Consider the following 16,707-nt stretch of genomic DNA (forward strand, 5'->3'; position numbering starts at 1 on the left):
ACATCAGGAGGCAGGATATAGAAGAGGTCCCTGGACAGGCCAGAGCAGCAACCTGTCGTCTTAACTTCAAATAAAAATATTCAAATCGTGACCATCACTTCAGGAATAGCACACCCAGTCCTTCCACTGCTAGACACCTTGTTTAAATCAAGATGGGCTTTTGCTTGTTTGGTGACTCTACAGGATGTGAAGAACACTAGTCTTGAGCATTTTTAGTTTGGGTGACAAGGGCCAGACAAGGGTGACAAGGGCTAGACACTGTGAAATATCACAAAACCCTGCAAAAAGACACCCAAAACCTATACTGAAAACTTACCACACCATAACAGCCCTAACCCACCTATGAAAAGACAGTGCTATAAATATTACAGTGGGACCTAGAGAAGTGTTTCCATAGGTGGTCCTGGAGTACCCCCTTGCCATTCAGGTTTTCAGGCTATCCACAATGAATCTGCATGAAAAAAATTTGCATGTAATGGAGGCAGTATATGCAAATCAATGTCATGCATATTTATTGTGGATATCCTGAAAACCTGACTGACAAGGGGGTATTCCAGGACTGCCCTAGAACACAAAACTTACCACACCATAAGAGCCCTAACCCACCTATCAGACGACAGTGCTATATATAGTACACTGGGCTCTGGAGCACCAGAGCTGCACCGTTACACATTCCTACACAGATACTACATGCTAGCAGAATCCTTCACCTCAGTCACACATGCAGAACATGGACAGACCCTCATCTATATAACATAAGAGTAGCCATACTGGGTCAGACCAGTGGTCCGTCTAGCCCAGTATCCTGTTTGCAATGTGGCCAACCCAGGCCACAAGCACCTGGCAGAAACCCAAATTGTGACAACATTCCATGCTACCAATCTAATGCAGAATAGGGATCAAAAAAAAAAAAACAACAACAACAACAAAAATTGAAATAGAGACCTCTCCCTGCTCAAGGAAGCCAGACTCTAAACAGTGCAATACTGGTAAAGAAAAAGAGAGAGAGTCAGACATGCATTTTCTCCTGTACTTTGCAAAATAAAAATAGAAAAAAAATGTACATTTTACAAAGCAGGTACATCTCAGTCCCTTACAAAGTATTAAATAAAAATAATTTTTTTCTACCTTTGTTGTCTGGAAATTTGGCTGGTTCGTCTTTTTTTCCATGTTCCATGAGTCATCCTTACTAATTCTTTTCCAGGTTCGCCTTTCCATTTCTTTGCTTGCCTCTTGTCTTCTTCCTTTCCTTCTCTACATCTGTCTCCAAGTGCACCATCCTTTTTTCCTCTGCACCACTATTTGTCCTGTCCAGCATCTCCCTTCTGTGTCCCTTGTCCCTATCCTACCCCCAAGTTCAGCATCTGCCCTTTCTGTGCCCCCCCCCCCCCTTTTCAGCCCAAGCCTGTCTGGTCTCATCTCTCCCTTTCTAGCATCTGGTGTCCCCACCTCTCCCTTTTTCTAACATTGTCCTGTGGCCCAATGTTCCCAGCATTACACCTGTTACCATCTTCCCCCTTTTCCAGCATTACCTCTTTCTCCCCATCTCACCCCTTTTCACCATTGTCCCTATATCCCCCTTCCAGTGGTGCCCCTCTTTGTCCCTATCTCCTCCTCCCCTTTCCAGTAGTGCCCTCTTTGTGTCCCTATCTCCTTTCCTCCTTTTCAGTATAGCCCCTATCTTTTCCTCCTTTTCAGTATAGCCCCTATCTTTCCCCCTTTTCCATAGTGCCCTGTGTCCCCATTTCTTCTTTTTCTAGCATTGCCTCTTTGTGTTCCAGTTCCCTCTCCCTGTCCAATATTGACTCAGTGTCCTTCTCCCTCGTTGTCCAGCATTTACTATATCCTTCTCTCCCCGTGTTAACTTTCTTCCCCGTCTCTTTCAGCGCTCCCCATCCTCCTTAGGGCCACATATCTCCCTGGCCTGCTCCCACGGTCCATCCTCTGGCAGCTCCAAGGAGGTTTTAATAGACAGGAGACCAAGTGACGTCAAAATGTTAAAACCAATTAGGCCAGTCTCAGTTTCCCCTTCCTCGCGCAGCTGTCATTGCTGCATTCTCAAAAGAAAGCAAGCAAACCTATGAGTTGCTACATCCACATTGTCACTCTTGTAGCATTTGTATTTAATCTCACTTATATTTTCAAACATGTCGATTTGTGCAGTATACGGATGTACACAGAAGTATAATAACAGAATAACTTTTCATAGGAAGAGTAGTAATTTGTTATAAATCATAATCAGTGTGTCATTTGGAGGGGCTGGTTATAGGGACACTCTAGCATGTGTTATATGTAGGCCACACTGAATCCGACTTTGCTTGGGATAATGTGTGATATAAATGTTAAAAAAAAAAAAATCCTTTATCCTTCACGACACTGCCTATCCTGCTGGATAGTGATGGCACAAGGAAAGCAAGTTTGGTCCAGTGAAGACTAACTCAAAATAACTTGTTCCTTAGCTGGGCCCTAGTATTACCATATTAAAAATGCAACCATACCATGCCTCTCTGGCTAGGTTCCACTAATGTTAAACAATTAACTGGATTTCTTGAAATGATTATGTAAACGTAGGATCATGACTAGGGACACAAATATGTACTTATTTATCCAATATCACAATTCCTCATGTACTGCCACAAAGCAACTTTTTTAGGGTGGATAGTGTTCCTTTTATTATCGACCAAATAGAGATAAGAGTTTTCAGTTTTGGCACAGTATAAGTCATAAGAACAAAATATAAGAAAACAAATGGACTGCATTAGGGGCTTCATGCCCATTTATGTTTAAACAAGAGATCTGCATGAAACAAAATATTTAATTTTATTTTGACTTATAAAATCACATGCCCCTGAAACATGTTCAAAAAACAGAATAATCCATTTGTGTATCTAAAAGGTAAACTTCTACAACACAGATGAAGATGTGATTCCATGTGCCCCAATGAAAGGAGAGTTTAATTCTACTTCCATTTAATTTCAGTATATTCTATCATCTGAAACAGCTTTAGCATTTTTACAGATGGACCAACAATAAAGAATGACAACGTGTATGCAGCAGATTGTAAGTTTGCTTGCTTTGAGCAACAACGGCTGCGCAGGGGTGGGGGGGTGGGAGAGTGGGAACAGATTAACAAAATTAGCCTCACCCTCTCTTCTGCCCATCTCTCCCGTCCCGTCCGTGTGGTCAGTTTTTACATCCCTGAAACCTTCTCCGTCTCCCTCCTGCGCAGCACCGGCGATTCGATTCACAGTCAACCTTCTGCCAGTGTCGGGGCCTCTCTCTCCTCAGGCGCATCCTGCCTACTCTGTTGCAACTTCCTGTTTCCGCAGAGGTGGGATGCACCTGAGGAGAGAGAGTCCCCAACGCTGGCAGAAGGCTGACTGTGAATCGCCGGTGCTGTGTAGGAGGGAGACTGAGAAGGCTTCAGGGAAGTAAAAAGTGACCGGGCGGGAAGGGAGAGACGGGCAGAAGAGGACTCGGGAGGGAGGGAGCAGACAAAAATATTTATTTGCCATGAGGCGCATAGGCACCATTTTTTTCAAAACAGCTGTTTAGGGGAGCGACCGCTACCCCTGCGCCCCACCTAGCTACGCTTCTTCCCCTTCCCCTCCCCCCCCCCCCCGAGTGTTCTACCTCATCACAATTACGTTCCAAACCTGGCAGCAGCAGCGATTCCCATACGCTGTCCTGCTGCCACTGGCACCCGCCTCTTCCCTCTTATGAAACAGGAAGTTACATCAGGGAGGCGGCCACAGTAAAGGGAAGAGGCGGGTGCCGGCAGCAGCAGGGCAGTGTATGGGAATCAATGCCGCTGCTGGGTTTGAAAAGTCACCATGATTAGGTAAAATACTGTAAAGGAGGAGATGCCAGTCCCCGAGATGCTGCTGCTGAAGAGTGCCGCCTAAGGCCCGCGCCTCAGGTGGCCTAATGGTCAGGCCACCCTGCATAAGAGGCTTATAAATAAACTCAAGAGGCTAAAGTTAGGACATAGTGGTGAACTGGATTGGGAACTGGTTAGCTGACAGATGGCAGAGGGTAGTAGTAGATGGGGTTTACTCAGAGGATAGAAAGGTAAGTAGTGGAATGCCTTAGGGATTGGCACTGGGGCTGATTCTATTCAACTTTTTTTTGAGTGACATTGCTGAATGGTTAGAAGAAAAAGTTTGCCTTTTTGTAGGCGACATCAAGGTTTGCAGCAGAACGGAGAGTGAGTGGAAGACGGGGCATCCAAATGACAGATGAAATTTAATGTGGACAAATGCAAAGTGGTGCACATTGTGAAGAATAATCCAAATCATAGTTACCTGATTCTAGAATCCACCTTAGGAGTCAGCACTCAAGAAAAAGACCTAAGTGCTATTGTAGACAATATGCTGAAAAGGAAATGCTATGCTGGGAACTATTAGGATAGGAATGCAAATAAGACCAAGATTATAATAATGCCTCTTTGTCGCTTCATGGTGTGACCTTGCCTTGAAAATTGTGTTCAATTCTGGTCACCATATCTAAAAAAAGAAAAACGTATAGCGGAATTAGAAAAGGTTCCGAGAAGAGCAATCAAAATGATAAAGGGGATAGAACTCCTCCAGTATGAGGAAAGGCTAAAGAGGTTAAGGCTCTTCATTTTGGAAAAGAGACGGCTGGTGGTGGTGTGGGGGGGGGGGGGGATATGATTGAGGTCTATAAAATCCTGAGTGGGGTAGAACGGGTAAGAGTGAGTCTACTTTTCACTCTTTCAAAAAGTACAAAGACCAGGAGACACTCAATGAAATTACATGGATATACTGAACAAATAGGAGCAAATATTTTTTCACTCAAAAGTTAAGCTGTGGAATTCACTGCCAGAGAATGTGGTAACAGCGGTTAGCATATCTGGGTTTAAAAAAAGGTTTGGATATGTTCCTGGAGATAAAGTTCATAGTCTTTATGAAAATAGACGAGGGGGAAGCCACTGCTTGCCTGGGATTGGTAGCATAGAATGTTGCTACTAATTGGGTTTCTGCTAGGTACTTGTGACTTGGATTGGCTACTGTTGGTAACAGGATAAGAATGATGAATGTTTGGCAGTTAAAATTTAATACGAAGAAGTGCAAAGTGATGCACTTGGAGTTTAGAAATCCAAAAGAGTGGTACGTGCTAAGGATGAGAGACTCACATTCACAGATCAGTGAGAGATTTGGGGTGATTAGTTTCTGAGGATCTCAAGGCGGCGAAACAATGTGACAAGGCAGTGGCTGTTGCACAAGGAATGCTAGGCTGCATAGAGAGAGAGAGAGAGAGAGAGAGGTATAACCAGCAGAATAATGGAGGTGTTGATGTCCCTGTACAAGTCGTTGGTGAAGTCCCATTTGGAGTCCAGTTTTGGAAGTCATATCTCTTCAAGAACATAAAAAGACTTGAGATTCAGAGGAAGATGACAAATGGTACAGGGTTTGTGTCGTAAGACATATGAGAAGAGACTGGAGGACTTGAATATGTAAACAGAAGGGAAAAGGAGAGAGAGAGGTGATATGATATTGACATTTAAGTTCTTGAAAATCGTTAGTATACAAGCAAACCTCTTGTACAGATGTAGGGGTGGTACAACTGGTGGACATGAATGGAGATTGCAGGGAGGCAGATTTAGCAGTAATGTCAAAAAATAATTTTTCACAGAGGGTTGTAGGTGCCTGGAATGCCCTTCAAGGAGAGGTGGTAGAGTGAAAAACAGTGAGTGAATTAAAAAAATCCATGGGGTCAGCATAAAAAGAGAATGAAAATATAACATGGCTATTGAGGTGTGGTGTCTGATAAGAGTGGTTGGAACTAAAGTCAAAGCCAGACGGACTTCTAAAGTCTGTGTCCCGTAAATGGCAAAACAACTAAAGAAGATTTGCCAAATTCAGCTTGGCGGATGCAAGGCCAATGCCGGACAGATTTTCATTGTCTGTGTCCTGCAAATGGCAAAAGACATGTGAAGCTTTGACAACTCCAGTGTTGTAGCTCACTTTGTCATGTGCTACAAGTGAGGGTGCTGTGCAGCTCAGGGAGAGGGGAAGACATCTTGACTGATAAGTTGTCAGCAAACTTGAGGATGATATATGCTTATAAACAAGAGTCATCATGTTTGGCTACCTATATGATTAGCATGGTGGAGACTTGACAATCAGTGTTTAAGTGTAGATGGATGGGCCTCACACAGAGTGGCAGATATGGCTCTGGCCACCTTGTTGGGCAGACTGGATGGATTGTGCGGTTCTTTATCTGCCATCATTTACTTTGTTAGATTTTGTGTGTCATTTGATCTCCATTAGTAACCTGTGACACATCCCATAGGTGGGCGAAACATGGCCACATTGTGCTTCTTTTATGTGAGACCTTCCCAGGCTGAATAACTGATTTTATCCATTTGATGCTTGATGATGCTGTTCTTATTTCCATGCATGCTGTTGGTCCTCTTCTGGTTCTTAGTCATCGGAGACAGGATACTGTGCTTGGACATTGATCTGATTCAGCATGGATCATCTTATATTCTTATACTTTAATGCATTTTGAATTGTACTTTTTAGACAACAGATTGTGAAAAGGTACCAGGGTATGAATACTTTTGCAAGATCAGATGGCATTTCCTGAATGTATAGCACCAAAATCTTGAAACAAAACCATAATTTTGTGAGGCTGCAGGTGTGACGGGCAACTGAATGTTAAAATATGATGAGACATCACGGTATACCAGGCAACGTTTGTATTGTGATGTTTGTGATTTTGTCGTCGTAATCTACTTTGCAACAGTATATGTTAAAGGCAGAATAGTAAATCAAATTATTTCAGTAGTTGTTTTAGGTAGCACAAGATATAGAATGTTAAATACAAGCTCAGACTTTCACTGTAATCCCAGATACTTCCTCTGTTAGTGATTTAATTGTTGTTTTCATTGTTTATTGGTGCCATCAATTTATGTCCTGTGTTGGATACTAATTTAAATTTTTAGATTTTTGTTATGTTCATCTTAACTTTTGTTACTTTGTGACATGCAGATAGGATTCCACTTTTGTGAAGTTGGTTTGCAGCAATAGTTTGTGATTACTAAAGCTGATTTCTTTTTCTTATCAGGCAAGAAAACACATTTTACAAATTCATACCAGGGACTGGAATCCAAAATTGTCAGAAGCTTTCTTAGATGAACTAACTGAAAAATGTGTTGGTGAGTTATCCATAACAGGGAAATAGCTTTTAAGCCTTTTCTTCTCTGTCGGGTACAAAAGTGTATTGACATGTAGTCACTTTTGTTTTTGGATTTTTTAATTAAATAGTTTGTTTGCACTTTCTTTTACTATTTTCTCTAAGGATGTGCATGATACACAGCCCTCTATGCTATCCAACAGAACTCTAGGGCTAGAGAGAATGTAAAACAAAACTCTAAAAACAAGTATCAAATTATAATTCTGAAGGGCTTCAAAGTTGTCAGGTTTTCAGGAAATCCCTAGTGAATATTCATTGTTTTGTTGTCTTCCAGAACAGTCCAGAACCAATGGATTATGCAATTCCGCCAGCAGGTACAGACGGAGAACAAAGACTTACGAGCTGTGCCCTATATAGGGCACCATGTAGTCTGAAGCTCTCCTGTGTCATAAGAACATAAGCATTGCCATACTGGGACAGACTGAAGGTCCATTTAGTACAGTATCCTATTTCCAACAGTGGCCAATCCAGGCCACAAGTACCTGGCAAGATCTCAGAAGAGTAAAATAGATGTTATGCTGCTTATCCTTCTTTCGGAACTTGGTGAATCAACTGTCAGACTTGGTCGATGCACTCCCCCCGGAGCAGGCTGAGCTGTTTCACCAGTTGGTCAAGCAGCTGAAGGTGTGTCGCAAATTTTTGGCCAGGGGCACTTATGATACTTTTGACATAGCATCCAGAATCTCTGCCCAAGGTATAGCAATGCACAGACTCTCATGGCTGCATGTGTCTGACCTGGACCATTCTATCCAGCAGAGGATGGTGGATTCCGCTTGCCAGGGGGATAATCTTTTCAGAGATAAGGTTGAGCAGGTTGCTGACCAAATCAAGCAGCATACTGATGCTACGTCTTCTCTCTCACGCTGGGCGTCTTCTGCTACTGCCTCTTCATGTAGGAGATATTTTGGTAGGTCGTGGAGTGCCCCCTGTTCCTATTCCAGCATAGGTACACTGTTGCGACTCACCAGCCTTCTCAGCCTCAGCCCGAGCACGCTTGTTCTTGTCAACATCGTGCAAGGCTCCTGCTGCTCCCCCAGCAAAAGCAAGGGACAAGCTTTGGACTGGCTCCAGCAGAGCATAGCCGCAATCAAAGTGTCCATCCCAGATGACTTGGTGGTTGGGGAGGAGGATAATGTTTTTTCACCAAAGGTCACCTCTTAATAACCTCCGACCGGTGGGTTCTTCAAATAGTCTGGCTCGGATACACCCTCAGTTTGCTTTCCAAACCCCTAAATTGTCCACCAAGAGCCCATTCTTTCAGCTGTCAATTTAAGCAGGTACTTGAAGAGAAACTCTCCGCCATTCTCAAGGACCATGCGGTCGAACCCATTCCACCCGGCGAAGAAGGGCACGGATTTTATTCCAGGTACTTCCTTGTGCAGAAAAAGACAGGGGGGATGCGCCCCATCCTAGACCTTAGGGCCCTGAACAAATTCCTGGTATGAGAAAAGTTCAGAATGGTTTCCCTGGTCACCTTCTTCCCATGATGCAGGAAAATGGCTATGCTCTGTGAACTTGAAGAATGCATACACCAACATCCCGATATTCCAGCCCACAGGAAGTATCTTCACTTTCAGCTGGGAACACATCACTTTCAGTCCCACGTATTGCCTTTTGGCCTTGCGTCATTCCCCAGGGTCTTTACAAAGTGCCTGATGGTAGTCTCAATGTCTCTATGCAGACAAGGGAGTTCATGTGTTCCCTTATCTCGATGACTGACTGGTGAAGAGCACCTCGGTGCTCGGGAGGAGATGAGGGGTTAGGGGCTAGGTGGCAGGTTGGCTTCTGGCTTATGGGCTGAATGTTTTTTTTTTCTTCCAGGGGTGGGAGCTAGGGGGCTGACCAACTTGCAGAGCAAAGAAAAACTGAGGAGCTGGGGGGTGACTGACTGGCTTCAGAGGCAGGGATAAGGGCTTGGAGGGTTGCAGATGAAAGGCTGGGGAACTGACTGACTGGCATGTTGGGTGATGAGTAGTGGCTGACTGGTTTATTGGATGGTGAAGGCTGGATAGGAAGTTTGGCTCACTAGCTTGCTTGGTAGAGACGGCTAGCTGGGGTAGGCCGGTTTCAAAGGAGATTAGGTGATAAGGGGGGGGGGGAGAGTGTGAGGCTGGGTGACGAGTGTGGGGAGAGAGAGAGACAGCAAGCATGAAACTGGGCAAAGACAGCCAATCTGAGACTGGATGATGAAAGGGTAGGAAGATAGTGTGAAATGGGGTGTATATTTCTACTAGTGGCCTGCAGGTGTGCATTAAGAGTCTGATTTCCTAAGTATTCTCTCCCCTCACCCCCATATCATGGAATGGAAAACAGCCTTAGTAAATCAGGCCCTAAAGAAACTATAGTAGACCTCAGAAGAGATATCAGCAACCCCCCCCCCCCCCCCAAAAAAAAAAAAAAAAAGAAAAAAAACCTTCACTGTCAGTGGAGACAGCAGGAGGTGGGGTAGGGGTCAGCTGCTGTCTGTTTCTGGGTTGGCTCCTAAATCAAAAGAAAATTTTTCAAAGTCTGACTTTTAACCACTAGCAACTAGATGGTTGTGTGAGGAAGTGACAAAGAGCAGCTGCAATCAAAGCAAAACAATAGATCCTGACAGACAACTCAAAAAACCATCGGCAAGTACATTTACCCATAGGCAGAGTCAATTTCCATTTACCTGGATAAATAGCTATTTTCCCAGGTAAATGGCTTTGGAAATTGCTCATATACAAAGCTTAAAATTTAAACGTTAACATTCATCTAAGCATATTTATAGGATTGTTCTAGGATGGGCAATGTTGGATGTAACAGTGTGAGCATTCAGCCAGGACTCTGGGCCTGTGGTAAGGCATTAAACATAAAATAAAGCTAACCAAGTGTTTAAACAGGGTTGGTTGAGAGATGATCCATATGAATATGAACACTTTGAAAGTTTGTGCGGGTCCAAGGGGAAAATAAGGGGAACCATTTCTATTCTTTAAGTTTATTAGGGGCACAGATTTTCAGAAATATGCATATACTAGTAAAAAAAAGGCCCATTTCTTACAGAAATGAAACGGGCGCGAGCAAGGTTTTCCTCTGAGTGTGTATGTTTGACAGAGTGTGTTTGACAGTGACTGTGTGTGAGAGCGAGAGAGTGAATGTGCGAGTGTGTGTGTGTGACAGAGAGTGAGACTGTCTCCTCTGTCCCCTGCCCCCCCTCCAGCCACTCAGCGATTCTTCTCTCTCTCCCCTGCTCCCCCTCCAGGCACCTAGCAATTCTCTGTCCCCTGCAGCCACCCAGCGATTCTCCTCTGTCCCCTGCCCCCCACTCCAGCCACTCAGCGATTCTCCTCTCTCCCCTGCCCCCCCCCTCTCCAGCCACCTAGCGATTCTCCTCTGCCCCCCTCTCCAGCCACCCAGCGATTCTCCTCTGTCCCCTGGCCCCCCTGTAGCCACCCAGCGATTCTCCTCTCTCCTCTGCCCCCCCTCCAGGCACCCACCGAGTCTCCGTCGCTCCTTTGAAAGCCCTGCCCGTCTGTAGCCTTCCCTTCCAGTTTGTTCCCTCCGAGTCCCGCCTTCTGACGTCATTTCCTCTTCCCTCCTAGTCCTGCCCTCGCGGAAACGAACTGGAAGGGAAGGCTACAGACGGGCAGGCCTTTCAAAGGAGCAATGGAGACTCAGTGGGTGCCTGGAAGGGGGGGGGGCAGGGGAGAGAGGAGAATCGCTAGGTGGCAATTATGGACACGGCAGGCGGGTTGGGCGTTTTTTTTTACAGACTGTTGATTGGTTCCTTCTTCTTGTGATGTTGCGGGACAGTGAGAGTCAATGAAACGCTGAGTTACAGACTTCCGAACCCTACACTGCCACAGTGCCACAGAGTGAGCTTCAGAACATTGGAGGTGCTGTTTATTATACAGGGTAATTCAGTGATTATGTGTGAGTGAGTGAGTATATGTGAATTGTGAGAGTGGAGGGACAGGGGTGGTGATCTTGGAGGGGGTGGCGGGGGGCTTGGAGGAGGGTCAGCTTTATTGTTGTGATACAGAGAGAGATAGTCGGTGTCTATCCATGGCCCGCATCAGTGTCTGTGTGTGTGTCGTATATTGTCAGATGTGGGGGTGTGAAGGTTGGCAGCGTGTGTGTGTGTGTGTCACAGAGAGAGATCATGTGTGTCGCTGAGGGAGATCGTGTGTGTGTGTGTGTGTGAAAGTGAGAGAGGGTGAGGCAAAGTTGGAGTTTGAAGGCGAGTATCTGTGTGTGATAGAAATTGTGTGTGTGTGTGTTGAACAATGTTAGAGGGGAAGGGGCGTGTCTGGTGAGTTGGGAGGGAGTGAACTTGGAGGGCTTGGCGGGGGGCTTGTAGGGTTGAAGTCTCTGATGTTTTTTCCCCTCTTAACTTTGGGAGATGCGTTTCTGTGAGCCTCCTCCTCCCTCTTCCTCCCTTTCAGTTGTCCCTTGTTATTAGTGTGGTGGTTATTTTGGTTTTAGTTTTGTTTGTGGGGGGGGGGGGGGTTAGGGGGGTGTCGGGTTTGTGAACTGGGAGGGAGTTGCAGGGGGCTTCAATTGTGGTTATTGTTTTTGTAGTGATAGAGAGAGAGATGTTAAGGCGCTGCAGCAGGCAACAGCTGTTCGTTTCCCTTCCTTTCCTCTCTCCTTTCCTTTCTTGTTTTTTTTTCCTTAAATTATGCGAGTGCGGGACACAGGGAGGGAGGGATGCTGGAAGGGAAACGATCAGCTGTTGCTTGCTGCTGCTTGGTTTGTGTGTGTGGGGGGGGGGGGGGTTGTTGGCAGGGGTTTTGCGCACTGTGAGGGAAATTATGCGAGTGTGGGACACAGGGAGGGAGGGATGCTGGAAGGGTAACGATCAGCTGTTGCTTGCCGCTTCTTGGTTTGTGAATGTGTGTGTGTGTGGGGGGGGGGGGGGGGGAGGTTGTTGGCAGGGGTTTTGCGCACTGTGAGGGAAATTATGCGAGTGTGGGACACAGGGAGGGAGGGATGCTGGAAGGGAAACGATCAGCTGTTGCTTGCTGCTGCTTGGTTTGTGTGTGTGTGGGGGGGGGGTTGTTGGCAGGGGTTTTGCGCACTGTGAGGGAAATTATGCGAGTGTGGGACACAGGGAGGGAGGGATGCTGGAAGGGTAACGATCAGCTGTTGCTTGCCGCTTCTTGGTTTGTGAATGTGTGTGTGTGGGGGGGGGGGAGGTTGTTGGCAGGGGTTTTGCGCACTGTGAGGGAAATTATGCGAGTGCGGGACACAGGGAGGGAGGTAGGGATGCCGGAAGGGTAACGATCAGCTGTTGCTTTCCGCTGCTTGCTTTGTGTGTGCGTGCTTCGCGCTGTCCTCCTCTTGTTTCCCTCCCTTGGTTAGGGTGGTGTACTTTGGTCCTGAGGAGCTGAGTTTGACTCCCACTTCAGGCACAGGCAGCTCCTTGTGACTCTGGGCAAGTCACTTAACCCTCCATTGCCCCAGGTACAAATAAGTACCTGTACACAATATGTAAGCCGCATTGAGCCTGCCATGAGTGGGAAAGCGCGGGGTAGAAATGTAACAAAAATAAAAATAAATAAAAACTTCAGTTTTCTCAACTTGTCTATGTGAGACAGATATGCTCAGTTTTTTTCCTTGACCGTCCCTTTCACTGCCTTATGCCTGTGCTGTCGCTCCACTTTTGTCCTGTAATCTCTGTACTTGGCAGTTGAGAGAGAGCGGGGTAACTTTTTTGACAGGCTGCTGTCACCGGTGTTGTGCGCTTCCCACCACCATGTGTTTCTGTTGTCTGGCAATGATGGACCGGGCAGGTGGGTTGGGATTTTTTTTCAGACAGCTGATTGGTTCTTTGTTCCTGTGACGTCCCGTTTGTTTGCTTGGCAACTATGCAGCGTTCCGTTCCCTCGACGTGAGGGCGGGGACAGTGAGAGCCAATCAAATGCTGAACTACAGACTTATGAACCCTACAGTGCCACGGAGTCAGCTTCAGAACGTTGGAGGTGCTTTTTATTATAGTAGATGTCTCAATAGGAGCATGATTTGAATGTTGAGTTTAATATGAATGAATGGAAAGCAATAATTTTGGAAGTTAAAAAAGCCTCACTTTGTGTACTTTTGAAAGAAAATGCTACAGATCTCACCGTGACCTCTCTAACCTCATCTCTATTCCTCTACTCCCCTCCTCTTCTCTGCCTTTCTCTTGCGCCCTATGGAATGCCCGCTCTATCTGTAACAAACTCCCCTACAGTGGTGGAAATAAGTATTTGATCCCTTGCTGATTTTGTAAGTTTGCCCACTGACAAAGACATGAGCAGCCCATAATTGAAGGGTAGGTTATTGGTAACAGTGAGAGATAGCACATCACAAATTAAATCCGGAAAATCACATTGTGGAAAGTATATGAATTTATTTGCATTCTGCAGAGGGAAATAAGTATTTGATCCCCCACCAACCAGTAAGAGATCTGGCCTCTACAGACCAGGTAGATGCTCCAAATCAACTCGTTACCTGCATGACAGACAGCTGTCGGCAATGGTCACCTGTATGAAAGACACCTGTCCACAGACTCAGTGAATCAGTCAGACTCTAACCTGTACAAAATGGCCAAGAGCAAGGAGCTGTCTAAGGATGTCAGGGACAAGATCATACACCTGCACAAGGCTGGAATGGGCTACAAAACCATCAGTAAGACGCTGGGCGAGAAGGAGACAACTGTTGGTGCCATAGTAAGAAAATGGAAGAAGTACAAAATGACTGTCAATCGACAAAGATCTGGGGCTCCATGCAAAATCTCACCTCGTGGGGTATCCTTGATCATGAGGAAGGTTAGAAATCAGCCTACAACTACAAGGGGGGAACTTGTCAATGATCTCAAGGCAGCTGGGACCACTGTCACCACGAAAACCATTGGTAACACATTACGACATAACGGATTGCAATCCTGCAGTGCCCGCAAGGTCCCCCTGCTCCGGAAGGCACATGTGACGGCCCGTCTGAAGTTTGCCAGTGAACACCTGGATGATGCCGAGAGTGATTGGGAGAAGGTGCTGTGGTCAGATGAGACAAAAATTGAGCTCTTTGGCATGAACTCAACTCGCCGTGTTTGGAGGAAGAGAAATGCTGCCTATGACCCAAAGAACACCGTCCCCACTGTCAAGCATGGAGGTGGAAATGTTATGTTTTGGGGGTGTTTCTCTGCTAAGGGCACAGGACTACTTCACTGTATCAATGGGAGAATGGATGGGGCCATGTACCGTACAATTCTGAGTGACAACCTCCTTCCCTCCGCCAGGGCCTTAAAAATGGGTCGTGGCTGGGTCTTCCAGCACGACAATGACCCAAAACATACAGCCAAGGCAACAAAGGAGTGGCTCAGGAAGAAGCACATTAGGGTCATGGAGTGGCCTAGCCAGTCACCAGACCTTAATCCCATTGAAAACTTATGGAGGGAGCTGAAGCTGCGAGTTGCCAAGCGACAGCCCAGAACTCTTAATGATTTAGAGATGATCTGCAAAGAGGAGTGGACCAAAATTCCTCCTGACATGTGTGCAAACCTCATCATCAACTACAGAAGACGTCTGACCGCTGTGCTTGCCAACAAGGGTTTTGCCACCAAGTATTAGGTCTTGTTTGCCAGAGGGATTAAATACTTATTTCCCTCTGCAGAATGCAAATAAATTCATATACTTTCCACAATGTGATTTTCCGGATTTAATTTGTGATGTGCTATCTCTCACTGTTACCAATAACCTACCCTTCAATTATGGGCTGCTCATGTCTTTGTCAGTGGGCAAACTTACAAAATCAGCAAGGGATCAAATACTTATTTCCACCACTGTATATCCATGACCTCTTTATCTCGCGTCACCTCCATCTGCTCACCATAACAGAAACCTGGCTCTGCCCTGATGACTCTGCTTCAGTCGCAGCCCTCTGCCATGGCGGTTATCTTTTTTCACATACTCCTCGCCCTGCTGGCCGCGGCGGCGGTGTTGGACTACTTCTCTCTCCCTCCTCCAGATTTCAACCCCTTCTTCCACCTCAATCTCACTGTTTTTCCTTCTTTGAAGTCCACTCTATCCGCCTTTTCTCTCCTCTGCCTCTTCGAATAGCGGTCATTTATCGTCCCCCTGACAAGTCCCTTTCATGCTTTCTCAGTGACTTTGATGCCTGGCTTGCCTTCTTCCATGATCCTTCCTCTTCCTCTCTCATCCTTGGTGACTTTAATATGGAGTGGAGGAGTGGCCTAGTGTTTAGGGTGGTGGACTTTGGTCCTGGGGAACTGAGGAACTGAGTTTGATTCCCGGCACAGGCAGCTCCTTGTGACTCTGGGCAAGTCACTTAACCCTCCATTGCCTGCCGCATTGAGCCTGCCATGAGTGGGAAAGCGCGGGGTACAAATGTAACAAAAAAAAAATATTCCTGCTAATGATCCTTCCAACTCTTATATTTCCAAGTTACTCGCTTTAACATCCTCCTTTAATCTCCAACTATGCTCCACCTCCCCCACTCATCAAAATGGTCACTGTCTTGACCTCATCTTCTCCTCCAACTGTTCACCCTCTAGTTTCCTTGCCTCTGATCTTCCCCTCTCTGATCACCATCTTATAACTTTCACACTTAAATCTCCTCCCTCCCAGTCCCGTCCTATCTTATCTAATTTATCTAGGAATCTTCACGATATTGACCCTTCATCTCTATCCTCCCATGTTTCAAACCTCCTCTCTACTGTGGCACCATCCACGTCTGTCAATGAGGCTGTTTCTTCTTACAACAATACTCTATCCTCTGCCTTAGACACTCTTGCACCTTTGATGACCCGCCCTATAAGGCGTACAAAACCCCAGCCTTGGCTGACGTCTAATATCCGCTACCTACGTTCCTGTACCCGCTCCGCCGAACGCCTCTGGCGGAAATCTCGGGCCCTTGCTCATTTCTTACACTTTAAGTTCATGCTGACCTCCTTCCAATCTGCTCTTTTACGCGCCAAACAGGATTATTATATCCAACTGACCAACTCTCTTGGCTCTAACCCTCGACTTCTCTTCACCACATTGAACTCTCTCCTCAAGGTGTCCCCTCCCCCAACTCCCCCTTCATTATCTCATCAGACCCTTGCTGAATTCTTTCACAACAAGGTTCAAAAGATAAACCTTGCATTCTCTACCTCGCCACCTCTCCCTCCACTAGTCCGTTCCCCTCTCTCTCCTTCCCCTCATTCCCTTTCCTCCTTTCCTGAAGTTTACTGTTGAGGAAACTACACTTCTCTTTTCTTCCTCAAAATGTACCTGTTCCTCTGATCCCATTCCCACCCACCTTCTTAATGCCATCTCTCCTGCTCTTATTCCTTTTATCTGTCACATTCTCAACCTCTCACTTTCCACTGCGACTGTCCCTGCTGCCTTTAAACATGCTGTGGTCACACCTCTCCTTAAGAAGCCTTCACTCGACCCTACTTGTCCCTCTAATTAGCGACCCATCTCCCTCCTTCCCTTTCTCTCCAAATTACTTGAGCGTGCTGTTCATCGCCGCTGCCTT

At 46.1% G+C, this 16,707-nt stretch overlaps 1 protein-coding gene across 1 annotated transcript in view; it reads left to right on the plus strand.

Moving 5' to 3' along the window:
- Window positions 1–16,707, plus strand: part of ATAD2B (ATPase family AAA domain containing 2B) — a 714,191-nt gene that overhangs the window by 378,618 nt on the left and 318,866 nt on the right. The window contains 1 exon segment of the mRNA XM_030198808.1: window positions 7,093–7,183. Coding sequence (XP_030054668.1) covers window positions 7,093–7,183 — 91 coding nt within the window.

The sequence above is a fragment of the Microcaecilia unicolor genome, chromosome 3, assembly GCF_901765095.1.
Source record: "Microcaecilia unicolor chromosome 3, aMicUni1.1, whole genome shotgun sequence".
Taxonomy (NCBI): domain Eukaryota; kingdom Metazoa; phylum Chordata; class Amphibia; order Gymnophiona; family Siphonopidae; genus Microcaecilia; species Microcaecilia unicolor.